This window comes from Kuraishia capsulata, genomic scaffold (assembly GCF_000576695.1).
Source record: "Kuraishia capsulata CBS 1993 genomic scaffold, Kuraishia_capsulata_scaffold_4, whole genome shotgun sequence".
Lineage (NCBI taxonomy): Eukaryota > Fungi > Ascomycota > Pichiomycetes > Pichiales > Pichiaceae > Kuraishia > Kuraishia capsulata.
The window spans coordinates 1-18,986 of NW_019172953.1; the positions used below are offsets into that span (position 1 = coordinate 1).

General features: G+C 43.2%; 10 protein-coding genes across 10 annotated transcripts; 5 read left to right on the top strand and 5 right to left on the bottom strand.

The window, feature by feature from the left end:
• Positions 1-438: 438 nt before the first annotated feature.
• On the bottom strand, positions 439-2,223 carry KUCA_T00003124001 (uncharacterized protein; the record flags this gene model as incomplete). The annotated part of the gene is made up of 1 exon (XM_022601507.1): positions 439-2,223. The coding sequence occupies one exon, from the start codon at positions 2,221-2,223 to the stop codon at positions 439-441; it is 1,785 nt and encodes a 594-aa protein (XP_022459143.1).
• A 1,290-nt stretch (positions 2,224-3,513) lies between these two features.
• On the bottom strand, positions 3,514-4,656 carry KUCA_T00003125001 (uncharacterized protein; the record flags this gene model as incomplete). Its single annotated transcript, XM_022601509.1, has 1 exon — positions 3,514-4,656. One exon carries the CDS (start codon positions 4,654-4,656, stop codon positions 3,514-3,516), a length of 1,143 nt encoding a protein of 380 aa, XP_022459144.1.
• A 295-nt stretch (positions 4,657-4,951) lies between these two features.
• KUCA_T00003126001 (uncharacterized protein) lies at positions 4,952-5,617 on the bottom strand (the record flags this gene model as incomplete). The annotated part of the gene is made up of 1 exon (XM_022601510.1): positions 4,952-5,617. The coding sequence occupies one exon, from the start codon at positions 5,615-5,617 to the stop codon at positions 4,952-4,954; it is 666 nt and encodes a 221-aa protein (XP_022459145.1).
• Positions 5,618-6,068: 451 nt separating this feature from the next.
• Positions 6,069-7,325, bottom strand: KUCA_T00003127001 (uncharacterized protein; the record flags this gene model as incomplete). The annotated part of the gene is made up of 1 exon (XM_022601511.1): positions 6,069-7,325. The coding sequence occupies one exon, from the start codon at positions 7,323-7,325 to the stop codon at positions 6,069-6,071; it is 1,257 nt and encodes a 418-aa protein (XP_022459146.1).
• A 296-nt stretch (positions 7,326-7,621) lies between these two features.
• KUCA_T00003128001 (uncharacterized protein) lies at positions 7,622-9,550 on the top strand (the record flags this gene model as incomplete). Its single annotated transcript, XM_022601512.1, has 1 exon — positions 7,622-9,550. One exon carries the CDS (start codon positions 7,622-7,624, stop codon positions 9,548-9,550), a length of 1,929 nt encoding a protein of 642 aa, XP_022459147.1.
• Positions 9,551-11,359: 1,809 nt separating this feature from the next.
• Positions 11,360-11,824, top strand: KUCA_T00003129001 (uncharacterized protein; the record flags this gene model as incomplete). Its single annotated transcript, XM_022601513.1, has 1 exon — positions 11,360-11,824. The coding sequence occupies one exon, from the start codon at positions 11,360-11,362 to the stop codon at positions 11,822-11,824; it is 465 nt and encodes a 154-aa protein (XP_022459148.1).
• A 63-nt stretch (positions 11,825-11,887) lies between these two features.
• On the bottom strand, positions 11,888-13,198 carry KUCA_T00003130001 (uncharacterized protein; the record flags this gene model as incomplete). Its single annotated transcript, XM_022601514.1, has 1 exon — positions 11,888-13,198. The coding sequence occupies one exon, from the start codon at positions 13,196-13,198 to the stop codon at positions 11,888-11,890; it is 1,311 nt and encodes a 436-aa protein (XP_022459149.1).
• A 332-nt stretch (positions 13,199-13,530) lies between these two features.
• On the top strand, positions 13,531-15,189 carry KUCA_T00003131001 (uncharacterized protein; the record flags this gene model as incomplete). Its single annotated transcript, XM_022601515.1, has 1 exon — positions 13,531-15,189. The coding sequence occupies one exon, from the start codon at positions 13,531-13,533 to the stop codon at positions 15,187-15,189; it is 1,659 nt and encodes a 552-aa protein (XP_022459150.1).
• Positions 15,190-15,956: 767 nt separating this feature from the next.
• Positions 15,957-16,982, top strand: KUCA_T00003132001 (uncharacterized protein; the record flags this gene model as incomplete). Its single annotated transcript, XM_022601516.1, has 1 exon — positions 15,957-16,982. The coding sequence occupies one exon, from the start codon at positions 15,957-15,959 to the stop codon at positions 16,980-16,982; it is 1,026 nt and encodes a 341-aa protein (XP_022459151.1).
• A 965-nt stretch (positions 16,983-17,947) lies between these two features.
• On the top strand, positions 17,948-18,970 carry KUCA_T00003133001 (uncharacterized protein; the record flags this gene model as incomplete). The annotated part of the gene is made up of 1 exon (XM_022601517.1): positions 17,948-18,970. The coding sequence occupies one exon, from the start codon at positions 17,948-17,950 to the stop codon at positions 18,968-18,970; it is 1,023 nt and encodes a 340-aa protein (XP_022459152.1).
• Positions 18,971-18,986: the final 16 nt, after the last annotated feature.

Sequence of the window (18,986 nt, forward strand, 5' to 3'; positions counted from 1 at the left end):
AAAATGAGAAATGCTGACTTGAATGTGATGTGCGGAACCCAAACTATATAATCTCCTCTTCTTTCAGTTTCTCTGTATGCAACTCATAAGATTGGCTACATGATGAATCCCCAAATTTTATGAATTGACGTGAGTTCATTGTGGGTGCTATCAAGTCCTATAATTGAACTCAAACATTAATACTATCTAGAAAAGGTTGACTGACGCGGATGATAAACAGCTGATGCATCTACACAGCCTTGATCAAGCCAATCGAGACTGCCAACCAGGCACATCAACAAACCTCCCAAAATAAGCCAACTAAATGTAAACTTTTCAAAAGCAGCTCAAGTCACTTTGCCCTACCGGTCAGATTGTATTACTCGAACACAGAAAGGAGATAATTGAAGGGTTAAAAACATGTCTCTAGTGCACGACTGGTACACATAGCCTGCACACTCATCTGTCTGATTTGCTGTCTTTCGATAGATCACCCAGGTCGACTCGTTCAACAAAACTGTCGTCCGTACTTCTCTTCGTCTCTTCAGCATCGTCAAATCCTCCGCTGAGGCCACCAAAATGATAGGCATGTTTCGACTCCCATTCAGCAAGTTCACTGAGAGGGACTTTAGCCACTCTATGCCCCGATTCACCATTCTCAAGAACATAACTCTCAATCCTGTGTTGATAGCCTCCAAATTTGGGAAGTACTTTGGCCCACACAAAGTAGTATGCAAAACAGCCAATGAATAGGCCAATCGTAGTAAGTGGATATGTTGCATAGAAAAATGAAACATCGCTTCCAATCAAGGTTCCTTTTGGAGGAACAAATGCCATAGCTAGAACGAAAAAATACCAAAGGAGGACAATGACAAGCACTGGTGTTGGAAGATGAAACTCTCTGTAACCAAGCCCTTGTTTTTTTCTGAATCTCCGAATCCTGAATAGTCCAATACCCAGTAAAGCATTGAATATGTAGCCGGAGTAAGAACCCAGATCGACCACAAAGTTGTATGCATCACCGGGTGGTGGGGCCAGCAGAACTATGAGATTAACCACCAATGTGACAAATATCGGAAATATTGGAGTTCCAAATGGCTTGACACTAGTCCATAATCTGGGAAAAGGCAGAACACCCTGTCTACCACATTCTCTTAGTGATCTCGAATGTGCGATGTAGACTGTTAATAAATGTCCAAATGCAGAAATTGCCACAAAGGCACACACAGCTTTTGTTGCACTTTCCGTTTCGAAAATCTTTTCGAAGTACACAGCCGCAATCAGTGTTCCGCTATTTTTGATATCATCAATGTTTCCAATGCCTGCGTAGTAAGCGGTCACACAGAGAATGTAGAGGACGTATATGAACAGCAAAGCAAATGGAACAAAGTATTTGTAAGTCCTGATTGTGCTTTTTGGATTGGTCTCTGCGACAACGGCAAATGCATAAGGCGCACCTCCAAACGCAAAAACAACCTTCATTATCGCATTGCTAATAGCATTTCCGTCGGTAGTTGTACCCTCCCATGCATTTTGAAATATGGAATGATCTTTTGGCGCTTTGGTGGCACCAGAAAGTGCAGCAAATCCCGAAAAAGAAATGAACAAGACGAATATTACTTTGACAAATCCAATCAAGCTGTTCAGTCTCATGGCAAACTTCGTGCTAGCTGCACTTATCAGTGCACACAAAATCAATGGCAACACTCCAAGAGCTCTGGATTCCCAGGCAGTAGCCTCGTAGTTGGCTGCTTTGAATATATATGTTGCGAAGGCGGAGGCAGAAGAAGTTGCAAACGATAAGGCGATGGTAGTAGCAGCGTATGCGACAGGAACCATAAACTGAGGGTTGGGATAGGCCTGTTCCAGGTAAACCACCTCTGCACCGGACCGTCTTCTATAGTAGGTGACATACTCCACGTACATGAAAATCTGCAAGATAGTGACAATGAATCCAACAGACCAGAACAGATAAGAAGCGCCAACAGAGCCAACAGATTTCAAAACAGTGGCAGGAGTTGCAAAGATACCAGTACCAATCACACCCTGTATAATCAGATAAAACGCAGACAAATATGTCACCTCATACCCTAACGGGGATTTTTTCTCGACTGGAGCCCCAATAGAATCCTGTGCGTCTAGAGAATCAACATCAGCACTTTCAGAAACGTCTTTGGAGCTCCCTTCAATTCCCAGAACGATTACTAGAAAAGAGTCTTTAATGTACTTCAAAGGTTGTGACATTATTCCTGATTTCACTTGCTTATTCTTGGTGTGCAAGGCGTTGCGCTGATCATTCTGTTCTCTCAGCTGGGATCATCGCCTTTTATGTGTCAAGGAAAGAATTTATTAAACGCCGTATAAACGCAGCTTGGCGTTCCGCCGGTAAGGAACCTTAAAGCGAAATATTACGTGCCTATGTTTTTATTGGAGACGGATTTCATGCCCAAAGTCGGAGATGACGTTTTTGACATATGTCGTTGCTATTACGCGATTCACAGTTATTTGGGATGTGCTGCATATATAGATGGGTTAGATGCATGCATAGATGGGTGAGCCACACTCGGGCACGTCAAAAGTTCTGGGAGACGCCCGAAAGGTCGTGCTTAGAAAATGTTCGATTCCCACAGTTTGTGGAGTAACGAACACTCCACCGGCTGTAAGGAAAAATTTAGTATGTTTAAGCTTGAATTGTAACGAATATTTTCCTTATTCAGCTTATCCCAAATTATGCCTCTACATATAAAATCAATTTTGGGAAAGTCCGACAGGGGGTTGAACTTTTGTGTGTCTAAGAAACTGGCATTTTCCTAGATTCTAAGAATTTTTCAAATATCAGCTTTCTACGAAAACCAGTACTATACTGGCCAGTCAAACAAGCTGATTGTTTCTCCGAAGAATATGTCGTACACTTAAAGTGCCAGCAGAACATAGACAACAATAGGAAGCAAGTAACAATGAGATGAGTTTTTGCGGAGTCTTCAGCACCTCCTCCGGCACACATCTGGGTCACTATGAGACAAAAAGACGCCACGGTTAGCACTTAATTGCAGAGGCTTAGAGGTGTTTTTCGGAGTTTTAACATTACCACAATCTGGTGTAACTTTCATGCTGTCATTATCCTCTGCTACGAGGCAATCAATGCAGGGCGCTCGCATGCAGGGCGCTCACATGCCGCGCGGAATGCCGTACAATGCAACCTGGAGAATTAGCGCGCTGAAAATCGAACATTTTTTTTATTTTTCTATTTTTCTAAGCTTCTCAAATTATTGAGGGACATCCCTCCGTGAATTTGTAAGACATGCTTGAATTTTGATGCATGGCAAGGCTGGCGAATTGTTTACGTCTTTCTCTCAAATACTGGCACGTCGCCTTAATCAAATCTATCCAGGGAACAAGGACTATGATATTTTCTACACAGATTCGGTTTAAGGTGAGGATCCGAGCTCTCTTGCTTGAGATTTTTTTTTTTTTGGAAACTACACTGTTTAGAGAGAGAAAAAACAAAACAGCCCTCAAATACTATATCGCGTCCTAAATAGAGAACTTCAAGTAAACTTGTTCCAGATCCTTCAAAAATGATCTTTTGAACTCAACATCAGAGGTCCATCCCATCAAAATGGCGTTCTTTTCAAATTCATACAAATCCCTGATTGAGAGATTGCAGCCTTTGAGAGTACCAGCCAAGATTTCGGACTTGTAGTTGGCCATGTACGCCGGATCATCACTGTTCAAAGTGATTGGAATACCATATTCTATGATACGAACCACCTTAGGAAAGACAACATGAGGACCCATGTGTTTCTGGTATCCTATAGGACATAAAGTCAGGCCCAGGCCGGACTTTCTAGTAAATTCTAAAAGGTCCTCATTGTCTGCAACATTGAGACCGTGATCGATTCTGTCAGCACCTGTTGGGAATTTTGGAGTCAAATACAAATCAGGGTTTTCAAGTTCATATTTTTTCGCAGGAGGCCTAGCTCCGCCTAGTTCGGTGATCACATATTTGATGTGCTGATGCGTGTTTTTCTGGTCAACATCACAGTGGGAGGTGATCTTGTAACCGTACTGACGGGCCAGCTTGAATGCTTCCTGGAACTTGCTTGGAGGGTTTTCGTGTTCATCAGAGTCAAGGCCCAAACCGATAATGTTCTCCTTGTACGGAAATGATTGCTTCACTGTTTCAATTGCACTCTCGGCGCTCATATCTCTCAAAATGCACATTATCCAGTGCAGTTGGATTCCATAGTGGGACCAGGCCTCCTCTTTCGCCTTTAGTAGGCCCTCCATCACAACATCAAACTCAATTCCACGCGAAGTATGAGCCTGTGGATCAAAAAATGCCTCGACATATCGAACATTCATTGAATTCGCCTTCTTGATGTAATCCAGGGCCAGGTTGTAAAAATCATCAACAGTTCTAAGTACATTCATCGAGGCATAGTAGATGGCCAGAAATTCTTGCAAGTACTTTGCGGGATCTTGCCCTTTCTGGTAGACATACTCCGTTTCGTATTGTTGGGAGAGTTCCTCCAATGAGGAGCAGTTCTCAATTTGCAGTCCATTGGCAATGACACAGCTCCAACGACGTTCTGGAGACAATGTCCCCTCGATATGGAGGTGCTGCTCACACTTTGGCAGCTCTTCAATAAATTGCGACACTTTTTCGTCAGACATCAAGATCTTACACTACCAAACTAATTGTTTATCTATGTTAGACAAACAACGATCGTGAACTGAATATATAGCGTTTCGGCCTGATTGGAGTGGTGCCTTTTCTTATCTAAAGGAGGTGAACTTTCTGTTATCACCCAGAGCTGCGAGCTGACGCACGCGGGCTGCAAACCAACGGGATATCATCCGGAGTTCCTGAGATGATGTGGCAGTACAAAAGGAAGTGGGTAATATCAAATGTAGCTGAAAGAATGTACTCTAAAGTAAACCAAACAAATAAATGATGACAATTCATATATCACTTCCACGTACTTGCACTTTCAACAGTCTTTTTTCCCTCCTGATACGTCTCACTTAACTCATCATACAAAACCTTGACCCTCGAAATCTCCTCTTTCCAATACCTCCTACTCTTTTCGTCACTAATTCTGTCAGCATACTCATCCAGCGACCGCGCCGTAAAGAACTTGTTCTTCTTGTTGTATAGTGGCTGAGTCGAGTCGCTATGCCCCACTCGAAATACATGTTCCAGAATTTCCAAGTCATACGGAATGGCAAATCGGTCCCGGCTATCCTCGTGGGTAAACAGGAAGAACACCTCCTTGAACCCAGACCATGCAATACCGCTCAGGCACAAACTGCAGGGTTCGTGCGTAGCAAGAAAAATGCAGTCCTTTCTGGGATCAGGACGGGTGCTAGCTTCGGGAAAGGTTGTGTAGAATTTCTGGATGCAATTGATTTCTCCGTGTAGCAGGGGAGATACGCGCTCGTCGTTAGTGGCAACTGTGTACGGCGTGGTGTCGGTGGATAGGATGGCAGCCCCAAAGACTTTACTCCCGGAAGATACGCCAACACGAGTTAGAGGGATAATTTCGAACTCAATGGTGCGAAGCAGTGCAGCCAGCGTGTCGGATGGGGATAGGCCTGACAAGGCACTGGGAGTAAATGTAGAGCTATCAGACATGGCTAAAATTTCGAACCTGTTATGAGCAGCAAGAATCTAAAGAGTGAAACCGGAAAATCGAAACAGACAATACGATTCCAATTTGACTGACTCCTATATACCCACGTGACAGGATTTTCGAGCATACTTACTCTCATAATCATATCGTCTTTAATTATTGAGGTTAGGAGCCCTTCTACATTCATTGGTGCGGCTACAGTTGATAGAAGAACAGAGGAAAGACATCAGAACCTAACCGGAGTCGCTCATCACGAACAGGATAAAAACAGTGACCAATTGGATCAGCTCAGTTTTATCATCCCCTTAAGGTTGTTGTATTTGAATCCTCGAACTTCTGAGGAAACAGCCAAGAGGAGATGGGAACAACTTATGAACCATTGCTTGTCTCAGGTACCTATTTGGCCATTACTAATACCTTTCACTAGCTCCCGACAAAAAAAACCATGGATGCTCAAATTATTTTCTTCAGACTCCTCGATGACCACACTCTGAGGCCAACAAGCATTGCCGTTCCCGCCAAAAACATCACGCCAATAAAGATGGAGACCTTATCAAAACCATCGATATCACCCTGAGAGTCCGCGGCCAACGGTACAAAGGCTCCACATATAATTGGTCCAAAAAGAGTTCCAATTCCTCCAATTGCAAAAAATAAACTTGTACGACTTTGATTATCCTTGATACCAAAAAGCTGAGGAACCAGAGTCGGGAATAGCGAGATCATAGCTCCTGAGCTGAGTCCCCAGAGAACAACAAAAGACATGAAAAGGTTATTGGAGCTTGAAGATGGTAACCACAAAACCAGCGGAAAGATACCTGACAGCAGTGCAAATGGAATAAGCAAATTCAACCTGCCAAATTTGTCAGCGAGGAATCCAGGCATGATCCTTCCAACCATACTCATTGCATTCAAGATCGACACATAGTATTGAGGCTCAACTAAGGTATGGCCTGTTTTGTTAGACAGTCGTTGTCCATACAGGTCGTTGAAAAATAACCCTGGCATGAGACCAAAATTCGTGATAGTAAAGCCTGCAACCAAAAAGACAAACTTGATATCTTTCAGAACCTCAAAGTTAAACGGTAACAAGGTTGCCTTTTTTTCAGCGCGAAGCGATAGTCTCGGTTTCAAAAACAAAATCATTACGGCTCCCATGGGAATGTAAATAAACCCCAAAATCCTATTTGCCCAGTCAATTCCAACTTCGGCAATCAGTTTTTTCACAGCGATTGGCCAGATAACACCTCCGATACTGGAGCCTGAGGCTGCAATACCAACAGCCAACGCTCGTCTTCTCTTGAACCATTGCATTATTATTGTGATCGCAGTGAGATACACTATACCATTCCCTAGTCCAAAAAGCAAGCCTTGCACCAGAAATAGTTGCCAAATGTTGTTTGTGATAGACATCATCATAAGCGAGAAAGTTTGAATCAGCACACCAAGCGTGATTGTGATTCTTGCATTCAGATGGTGCAATAAGTAGACAGTCGGGATAGAAAACTCGTAGATGCAGAAGCATTGTAGAGCCCCAATTACACTTATCTTGAATGCGTCTTCATGGGGATAAAGATCCGTCTGGTAGTAAGCTTGGTATACACCAAAACTGTTCACCATCCCCCAGCTGCCGGCCATCGCACACCATGCGGCGGCCAACACTAGCCAGCCCATCCCGCCTTCCGGGAACTCGGCAGTATCTACTTCCATGTTGTTCTCGGAGGTAAACAATTGGCTTCTTGTCGCATTATCGTAAATTTTCTGGTGCTCTTTCAGGGGGTTTAAATAAATAACTAAAAGACAGCAGGTTTGAAACGGTCCGCAGAAACTCTTCAGAGCGGACCGCGAATATTTCCGAAGAGGGAAGTGTATCTCTGGAATTGCCTTATATGGATGTGGAGAAATTTAGCGGTCCGCTAGTGGTTCCGCTCTCGGACCGTGGCAAATCTGATATTTCGTACTCTCTCTTCTCTGGTATGTACACAAATGAATCCTTCTGAACAGATATGTCAGAGTCAATTAAGATCACAAGGGTCAAAAAAGCTTGTACACCTTGCAAATTGAGGAGGATCAAATGCGACGGCGAGTTCCCCTGTGCTAGCTGCCTAAGACATGACAAGAGCTGCGATTACTCCACAACCGAAACGTTACAAAACGTCAGACAACCCTTTAAGAACTCCAAACCAACAAAAGATGAGTACATCAAGTACTTGGAAAACAGAGTCTTTTTATTGGAGGCGGAGAAAACTAAAGACAGGATCGATAGTGTTGACCCGGATGCCCTGTTTCTGAGAGACCATCTGGTAGAGACCAGACTGGGAGGAGTGGTGAAGTTTGATGGCATATTGATGAACAAACTGGCAAACTCTCTTTTTGCGAGCCTCTCTGCTGAGGAACGTGAAAAGCTAGCCGTTCCGAGGGTGCAGTTTTACGGCTGGAACATGTCTGGAAATCATTACTTGCAGCAGTTCTCGTTGGACTCACTTTCGCCTATTCTAGACCCTACCGAGGATACAAGTTTTTGCGATTGGCTGGTGCAATTTTACCTAGTTAATATCAACCCACTGTTTTCGATTCTCCATGAAGAGGGCTTCCTCAACCAGCTGATCCGATATCGGCGTGAATTGTACGCAGATGAAGAAATAAAGTCTACCAGATTGTTCATGGCAATGCTGAGTTTGGTGTTTGCCATTTCAATCAGATTTGCCGAATTCCACCCAGCCGTGCCACCCGACGTCAGGACCAAAATGAGACCTGGACTAGAAGAACAGCTGTTCCTCTCCGCCTACGAGGTGGTGTCCAAACTCAGCTTTGAATGGCAGTCGTTGGAGTTGATCCAATCGTGGATCTTGATCACCTTGTATCTCAGAACTGCGCACAGACAGAGCTCTTCTCATGCATCTCTTGGGACAGCCATACGGATGTGCAAAGGAATGTTATTAAATGTCGATGTTGCCATAAGAACTAAATGCAAAACCCCATACGAAATCACGAAGGTGGAGAGAGTGTTTTGGTTGGTTTATACTTGGGACAAGTTGTATGCCTGGCAAAGTGGAAGACATCACGAGATCTATGATGAACATATCAGTCTGCGAGTTCCTGAACTAGATAATCCGGAGGTCCTGGATGGCTGGTTACAGAGGCCGGCTTTGGCAATGATTCATCTCGCTAAAATTGCTGCCAAGATTCAACGCCATAACACCAAACATTACTATATGGATCCTCTTTTCCTGGGCGATGTCAACAATCAACTCAATGGCTTGAAAAACTGGGTTGATAGAAACCTGAGAGATGGTTCTTGCGATAGTTTGATGGTTGACCAGGTGTATTTGACGTACCATGACATTGCACTATCGCTCCATAGCAAAGACATCTTGAATCTTGTTGGCGGCCAGTTGGAGCCGTTTGACAATGCCAGTAAAACTTATCACATTCTGGCCGAGCATTCTGCAAAAGTTCTTAAAGTTTTTGAAAACATCGATAGTTTACAACAATTGCAAGTTCCTTGGTGGCTGAATCTCACCTTGCTTTTCACCATATCGGTGACAAGCATAGTTTTCATGAATGCCGGGCTATATTTGACACAGTGTCCAAAAATTCTGAAAGGTTCCATTCATTTGTTAACAAGTCTGAAACAAACGGCCTCGATGGCAGCAGAGTGTGTTTGGGCCTTGAAAATGCTCAATCACATGTGCGTTTTACGACTCAACAAGTCTGCCGCTATCTTCAACAATATCGGGGTTGATCATGGACCGAGTGCGGTGAATGATAAAAAGTTTAATTCGTTCAACCGAGTGGAGGGCACTACTGTAACTCAAGAAGCTGACTATACCCAGCAACAGGACGAAGCTTGTGATGGTATTGATTCTGTAAACTTTCTGGATCTGGAGTTTGCAACGATACAGGACCTACTATGGTTTGACACAGAGCTGTGACTACAAAGGCAAAGTAGCCCCGGTAAGAACGAAAATGTGCAATCATGTGAGTATTATTTGAATTCAATCATTACGTTGGATACTCCGTGGTGTGCGTTTCTAGCGAATAGTACTCGAATGAATTCACATCCAGCGGAGCTGAGCCACCCCTGCCGCGCGCGCACCCGGGGATATGCCTTTTGCTCATCCCCTTTTGTATTCTTTGATTACACGAATAAACCGCTATTTCACTAATTACCACTAAATTTTGACATAGACTTGTAAGTTGAAAAGCATCGTTTTGAGAAAACAGCTGCTTAATAACTTAAAATTAGGAACTTCCAGTAGATACTACAGTGTCAATTTTACGATTGTACCTTTAAATCCCCGGTTCAGATCATCGCAGCTGCTTTCCGCATGAAATTCCTGATTTGGATGTCAGATCGGAAACATTGCCTGATGGATTTACCTCTTATCTTTTGAGATGGCAATAGCAAACCATTTCAAAGAAAAAAAAGGAGAAATCACAATACCCCAATTTTTGCTTCCTTGTGAACGAACACTCCCACAATGGCATCAGAAAGAGATGTAAAAAGGATCAGTAGAACAAAAACAGGTTGTCTTACTTGTGAGTGTTATCAGTTAGTTATTTGAGCAGTCTCAACCACATATTAAAGGACCAAATTTCTGACTTTGATCTTAGGTCGATACAAAAAACGAAAATGCGACGAAACGGTCCCCGTTTGCAAAAAATGTATCAAGAGTGATTTGGAGTGCGTATGGCCTGACCATCGTAATCAATCCCTTGCAAAGTCGTCTTTCCAACCGAAAAGGTCTACTGCCAAAAATCTGATTTTTGAGGTTGCCTGTGTGAAGGGGGGTCAGATCACGCTAAGCCGCGAGGAGACGCCTATTTATGGCCCCCATTTATTGAAAGGTTTACAATTCTCAGGACTCAATTGGATTTCAGGTGTAACTTTGGATCCAGAATCTGCAATGTTATTCCGTGCCTTTTTGGAAGGTTTCTTGCCTAGTATTACTCCGCAGTTCACAGATGGAAGGCTTCTACCTGCGGGTATTGCAATCCCTTTATTGCCTACTTCTGCGGCTTTCAGAGAGGTTTGCTTTACCTGTGGTGCGGCTTGGTTGATGTGGAAGAATCCTTCAGTGTCGGTGATATCCGACAAGAGGTACAAGCAGTGCATGAAGAGAATTCTTGAAGAGATAAGATCTCAAAATATAGATGGTTCTGAAGATTGGTTAGTATTTAGTCTTTTGAACTTGTCTTTAAGGGAGAAGTATTGTGGTGCAGGAAATGTCAAGTGTACCCATCATCTGATTGCTGCCTACCAAATTTTACAGAAGAGAAAACGGGAATGGCTCAACAAGCAGAACAATCACCGTCTGGATTCTAATTTTGATATTCTCAAATTTGAACAATACATTACCGAGCCTTCAAGACATGAAGAATCGAACAAGTTTCTCGTATTTGGAGACGAGGATAACCCCATGGGTAAGACCACACATGAAGAGTTGGTCATATCTTGCAACGATAAGTATGTTACTGATAGCTTTGCATACAACTATTCAGTCAAACTTCTGGTGTGTACGGACGAAGCGCTGCAGAGACTTCCCTCTCCATTCGTGTTCTTCGACGAATTTCGAGACGTTCTGTGCAAGCCGTTGTTACCAATGCCTTTGGAATGGATGAACAACTCGATTATGGGAGCTGCTCGTGATGCATTTGAAGTTGTTGCCAAGGCATCGTGGCTTTCGAGGGTTTCTCCGCTTGATGATATTTCAAGAAAGCGAGCCGAGCTATTGTATGATATGACAGCTCATGAAAGCCTAATGTTTCTACCCCCTGAAAGCTGCGCAGATCTGAAGGAGGAGGAAAGATTTCATCTGAACTGCAGTCTTATCACGAATGCCTTGTTTTTGAAGGCAGCACATCTCTTACTTACAAAGGTTTTGTATCCGAATACTTCTACAAGTGATGATCTCATTCAAAAAGATGTTGAGTTGATTATGGATTATCTGGAACTTATTCCTCCTTATCATCCAATATGCAGTGCGCTACCTTGGCCAATCATGGTAGCTGGTTCCGCTTCTCTTCTATCAATTCATCGGAAGTATCTTATTGAAAGGACGCTCGAAATTGGTGACTATGTACACACACAATACTCCTGCCAAATTATTGATTTTTTCAAAAAGGCCTGGGGAACTGGAGAAGAAGAAGGAATGGGTTGTGACATTTTATTACATAGAGAATCCCTGGAAAAGTTATGCCTTTAAGCTTTATTTTCTTATAGTTATCGAACAAAGAAAAGCTTTTCTATACTTTTTGATATGAGCCAATTAAGCAGAAGCTGCATCTGCCTTCTTCTTACGGAGAAGATCGTAACTCAGCACTGCATTCATCAACACCTTAAAACCGTTCTCTACCTGCTCTGGGGTGCTGTACTCAGTAGGAGCATGGCTGATACCATCCCTGCATGGTATAAATACCATTGAAGTGGGAACAATTCCGCTTGTTTCTTTAGAATCGTGGCCAGCGCGGGCGGTAATATCCATAATATTATCTTCTCCGACAACGTCAATGGCCGCTTGTCTAACAGAATCAATACACTCTTGGTCGAATTCGGTGGACCTGGAGGTAAACAGGGGAAGGTATTCAACGGTAAGAGGGCCATCGACTTCTGCAGCAATGGCATCAAATGAATCTTTAACCTCTTTCAACATCAAATCCAGCTTATCGTTCTCGTAGTGATGTGTATCCAAAGAAAACTTGACATATTCAGGGATTACGTTGAAAACATGTGGTTCAACGTCAATAATGCCAGTGGAACAAAGGCCCCCATATTTCTTGGCAATTTCATTACCCTTGATAATCATTTTTGAAGCAGTCAAGAGAGCGTCTGCCCTCCCCTCCATCGGGGTGGTTTCAGTATGTTGTGCTTTCCCTCTGATCACTATCTCTTGCCAATCGAAGGCCTGAATTCCTTGAACAACACCAATTTTCTTGTTTGCTTTCTCGAGAAATGCTGCTTGTTCGATATGAATTTCGAAATGGCAGGCAATTGGATTGACCTTATGGCTTGATTCGACTGAGCCTTTATACCCAATTCTTTCCAGTTCACTCAAGACACTTCTTGGAGGAGAATCGGTAACGGAATTTACCTTGTAAATATCCTCCTTCTTAGTCGTACCACTCCAAACTGATGAACCTAATAAAGGAGCGGGGAAGCGTGCACCTTCTTCATTGGTCCAGTTAATCAAGGCAATTGGATAATTGGGAACATATCCGTTTTCTTTGATTGTTCTTAGAATTTCAAGACCGGACAAAACACCAAGTGGTCCGTCATAACGTCCGCCTGTTGGTTGGGAATCAAGATGAGAGCCAACTCCAGTTGGTAAAGCAGTCATGTCTTTACCTGGGTAAATTGCAAACATGTTACCAACATTGTCTATTTTCAGCTCACATCCGAGATCTTTAACCTCTTTTGCAAACCAATCTCTTGCCCCCTTATCCTCATCATCCAACGAAAGACGGCGAAGACCAGTTTCAGTTGGATGATCTCCCCATCTGTATTTTGCACCATACAGATCTGCTGTCTTGTGAATAGTCTCCAAAAGTCTACCCGGTTGAATCTTGAGTGATTTAAACATTCTCAGTTTCTAATGTAAGAAAAGAAACAATTGGAAGGGGTATGGCAGCATCTCTACGTTTTAACTACAATACAAAAGACTAACACTTGACTTTTCAGGAAAATACATTCCGAAAGATAAGCTCGATCGAGTGGTAATTGCGTTTGTTCGATTTTGTCAGTTGACACAATCACTAACAAGCTTCCCTAATCTCGTCCCAATCGAGACAGAAAACCGGAAAAACGGTGTTGGTGCGGCTCAATGACTAACAGCGCGATGGGATAAAAAGGGTCCGCGTCTCCATGTTTGAGAATCTTTTCGAATAATCATACATTAAACCTAACGATACAAGAATGATTGATTATTCCGTGATACCAGGTACCTCGCATTTGGTGGAGCTAAACAAGGAGAAGCTTCTCCAGTTGGATGTCGCTGGTAAGGACAAAGATGTTATTCTTATTCCCAGACCAACCACGGATCCAAACGATCCTTTGAATTGGAGCCGCAATAGGAAATACCTACAAATGTTCTGTATGGTTGTTTTTTGTTTCAGCATTGGTATTCCTACTGCTGTTATTTACTCGATCCTTACCCAAATTTCTTCCGAGACAGGTATTAGTCTTGGAACTTTGAATGACGGTACAGGTTATATGTTTTTGATGCTTGGAATTGCAAACCTGTGGTTTTTACCTCTAGCATCTCAAATTGGGAAGAGGCCAATTTATCTCCTTTCCTCTTTGGCAGTATGTCTTTTAACCCTTTGGGAAGCTTATGCGAAGACCGGGGGCTCTTGGATTGGTGCCAAGATTTTACAAGGAGTCTTCGCAGCTCCAGTGGAAGCATTGTGTGAAGTTACGGTTTCGGATATTTGGTTTGAACATGAACGAGGCAGGTGGATGGGCCTTTATGCCTTATCCCTTTTTGGTTCGAATTATATGGGTCCTATGGTGGCAGGCTTCATTGCAGATGGTCAAGGATGGGATTGGGTCATTTATTGGAGTTGTATTTTTTGTGCAATTGCCACTGTTTTTTTGTTTTTTTTCATGGAAGAGACGAATTACACTCGGCCAGTTCCGAACGAAGATGATAGTGACATTGAAATAGTGCTGAGTAACGTTCGTGATGGAACCGTCACTGCTGTTCTCTCCAAACAACTATCTGGTCGCCAGCAGGAGAAAAACCTTGCTAATGCAAACATTGAAATAGTTCGTGAAAATCTCGAACTTGATAGCTCGATTCCCTTGACTACCTACCGTGAAAAGTTGCGTCTATACAAGAGTAGAGACTGGAGATGGTTCAAGACCTTTTTAATTGGCCCTCTCAAAATGGCACAATTTCCAGTTGTTCTATACAGTGGGTTCTTGTATGGAGCTTCTCTTTTTTGGTATTCGGTTATGAATGGTACCATCTCTTCAGTTTTCACGGCAAGCCCTTACAACTTTTCAAATGCAATGACAGGCCTTGTTTACGTATCTCCGTTGATCTTCGCAATTCTTATGAATTTCTACGCGGGTTATGCCTCGGATTGGTTGAAATTAAAACTGGCTGAAAGACGCGGGGGTACTTCTTATGCAGAGGATAGGCTGTGGCTCTTGATTCTGTACATGATATTGGGTCCTGCAGCTCTCTTCCTGTACGGCATCGGTGCTTATTATGGGATCCACTGGTTTGGGCTTGTCATCGGTGCCGGCGTCACTGGGGGTTGTATTATCCTTGGAGCGGCTTCTGCGTGCACCTATACAGTTGACACTTATAGGGAAATGAGCTGTGAAGCAATGGTGATCGTTGTCTTGATCCGCAATACCATGAATTTTGCGATGGACTATGGTATCACCCCGTGGATTTCGAATACGGGTTTGAAGAAGACTTTTCTTGCTGGTGGGTTCATCTGCTTTTTCTGTGCTGGAACATTCCTGATCATGGAATTGACAGGTCCTTATTGGAGAAGGAAGACCAAAGACAGATACTGGAAAATCATAGAAGGAAGAAGAGCAAAGGGTATCTGCCATTAGATGTCCAAAAGCGATTTTTTTGACCTTCACCTAGTTTCAACCTTTTTACATAATTATGTATTTAGAGAGTCATTCAATTTTTCGAATACAATCAAGTTAATACTGAAAGCCCCTGTGGTGTTATGTGAGCTGTGACAAATGCAAATACATCAAAACAGTACGACGTTGGTTCGCATATTAGAGAAGACCACCATGTGGTATCTTGCGCTACTGGTTGGCTGCTGGTTGGCTTCTGGATACGGCTTGCCAGAAGCATCAAAATTCATTTACACTTTCCAGTTTTTGGGAAGTCCTCCGTCATAGGTAGAAGATTCTAGTTAGATTTTCCGGGGTCAGATTTTGACCCAACACGCTTGCGGTGTGTTTCTTTGAGGGCATATTTTTTGCATGAATGTCACTCATGGTGAACACGTCTTTAAAAAAATTCATGTAATTCTATTTTGGCATCCCATCACAGAGTAATGAAATATAGTGCTACAGAGCTTATGGATGTATTTCACCAGCTGAAATTTTTTGCATTAATTGTGCTGAAGAAAGACTAACGGACATTATAGCTTTCGGACCCGATAACCGAATGGACCGGAAACGTATTGAGACATGCTTATCATCGCTTATCAGTGCATGAGGCTGATACCTCGGACTTTATAGAATCCATCCTCTCAAAACTTCATTTGGCGAAAGGTATAAATAATACGTTTCTGATCGCAGTTATTGAAATTCTGTCATTACCAAAGACGAGTAGCTCTCTCATTCTAAACAGAATAGAAATGTCAATTCGTCAGTGGAAAGCAGCTGTGGTTCAGTCAGAGCCAGTTTGGTTCGATAAGGAGGCCACATTGGAAAAGACAAAGAACTTCATCCTTGAGGCTGCAGCAAACGGGGCTGCTCTTATCGCATTCCCCGAAGTTTGGATCCCAGGCTATCCCAACTTTGTGTGGACAGGAAACTTCAATGAGAATCAACCTTTGGTGCAAAAGTACATGAAGAATAGTATCACTGCTTACGGCCCCGAAATCGTGTCTTTGCGCAAAATGGCAAAGGCCAATAACATCTTCGTGGGAATAGGATTCAGTGAAAGAGAAAATTCGAGTCTTTACCTTGCTCAGATGTTAATCTCGAATGAGGGAGAAGTCTTGCTTCACCGCAGAAAGCTGAAGCCAACGCATGTCGAAAGAACAATATATGGTGAGGCTACTGGTGACTCTCTGATCAATGTTGTTGAGACCAAATTAGGAAGGATTGGAATGCTTAATTGCTGGGAGCATTTGCAGCCTTTGCTGAAGTTTAACACCTACGCTCAAGGGGAACAAGTTCACATTGCATGTTGGCCTTATGATAGTGGACTGGCGTGGTCCCAACTTGCCTCAAAAATGCACGCACTCGAAGGGGGAACCTTTGTTCTGTCTACCAACCAGATTACAACTGAAGACGGTTTCAAGCTGAACACAGAAGGCCAAACCAGTCCTCTTGGAAACTATCAGAACGGCATTGGGGGTGGTAGGTCCGTAATCTATGGACCAAATGGCTTACCTCTGACTGAGCCCACCAATGAGTTATTTGATGGTTTAATCTACGCAAATATTGATCTTGATTCGATAATCAATCCGAAAATGACCGCAGATCCCATTGGTCACTATTCTCGACCTGATTTGATGAGGTTATTGATAGACGATCGTCCAAAGAGTACTGTGTTCAAGGTCTCAGAAGAAGCGACATCTTTGCACCAAAAACCAATACCTTTGACCAATACACACAAGACATTCGCTGAGATCATTGCATCAGAGTCGTTGTGAAGTCTATTTGAGGTGTTTTCGAATATTTCTTTCTTGTTCAACGAGTATCAGATATCGCGAAGCCCGCCTTTGCGAGTTTTGAGCCGAAAGGACCGGTACAAAACCTAGTTTGTACATCCGTATTAATGCTTTTTTTTGTAAAAACTAGGCATGAACTGGTCAATCCCAATCTGCATCATGACGTAATGGCCGACAAAATAACTGCGGAGGTCACACATTTGCAATCATTTGAAAGATGATGTCCGAATGAGGACGCAGAAGACTAAACAGGAGAGACATAAGCTTCCGGGGACCCAAAGAATGTTACTCGTTCCTCGGGAACAGATAGTTACTTTATCGTGGCGAATAATTGAAGTACTAACCTTATTTGAGAATCTCAAATGGGTTGCCAACAGCGCAAACCACCAAATACCGTAGAAGTGTAAACCCGGAATGAGCGGTAACCGCTCTATTCTGTAACGGAGATTATTGTCCTTATCTTCCCGCGTACCAAACTCTTTGGATAAGCTGTCAGAGCTCATCTAAGGTACATATTTGATGGGATCCCTGACACATGCAAGCTTGTCATTTGCTCCCTTAGTAATGACGACGCGACTATCTGCCGACTTTCCGGTTAGATAAGCAAACGTGGCTGGAATCTGATAACACCGGTCCAAATTGACCGCTAGGCATTTATCGGAGACAGACTTTACCGAATATTGTCTCAATCAGGAAGTTGTTCGTCTCTTTTTCTGTGCCAGCTGTGCCGTTTTGGGTATGGGTGCATATAGCACTTAACAAAAGTTTGAAGGATACTTTTTTCAATCATTTGACTCTATGATATGGAGCCTCACTAGATTTTCCCGGATATTATGATATCCGTACTCTATGACTGTTTAGAGCAAATGCGTCTACATATAAATATAAAAGCTGTAACCTGAGGCATAATTGGAAGTTTGCCATCTCAGCATCGTTCAAAACAAAAAATGTCAGTGCGCCAATGGAAAGCGGCAGTCGTACAGTCTGAGCCATGCTGGTTCGATAAAGATAAATCGCTAGAGAAAACTCTGATGTTGATCAACGAAGCTGCCGATAATGGTGCAGCCTTGGTGGCCTTCCCCGAAGTCTGGATTCCTGGTTACCCCAACTATATTTGGACTGGAAACTTTGAGCAGAACAAAGGACTCAATCGCAAGTATATCAAGAATTCCATTTCAGCCTTTGGGCCTGAAATGATGACAATCAGAGAACTTGCCGCTCAAAGGGGAATATTTGTTGGCCTTGGATTTAGTGAACTGGACAAGTCCAGCATTTACTTGAGCCAGATCTTGATTTCAGACGAGGGGGAGGTTCTAATGCATCGTCGCAAGCTTAAGCCAACGCATGTCGAAAGAACAGTTTATGGGGACGGTTCGGGTGACTCTTTGATTAACGTGGTCGAAACAAAACTGGGTCGTATTGGAATGCTTAACTGTTGGGAGCATCTGCAACCGTTGTTGAAATTCAATACTTACTCTCAGGGAGAACAGGTTCATATTGCTTCATGGCCATATGATGGCGAAGGTGGTACTTTCTCGCTAGAGGCATCACAAATGCATGCTGTTGAGGGGGGAACTTTTGTCCTTTGCACAAACCAAGTGATTAGCAAAGAAGCTTTTGAGGATCAGACCTCACATCAAACCAACCCTCTCGGTGCCTATCAAAATGGTGTTGGAGGTGGGAAGGCCATGGTTTTTGGTCCTCTTGGAGTTCCGCTCACCGAAAGGCAAGATGAACTCTTTGATGGTCTTATCTACTGTGATATTGACCTTGATGAGATTTATTTTGCCAAAGCTACTGCTGATCCGGTGGGGCATTATTCTCGTCCTGATCTCCTGCGTTTGGTCATTGATCCGGAGGCCAAAGCAGTGATGGTCAGCACGGATAAGGATAGCCTCAAGAACTCGCTGCATCCGAAAACTGTTCCGCTAGTCAAACTTCATAAACGGCTTCAAAGCTCTACCGAATGAATATCTTCTATAACAT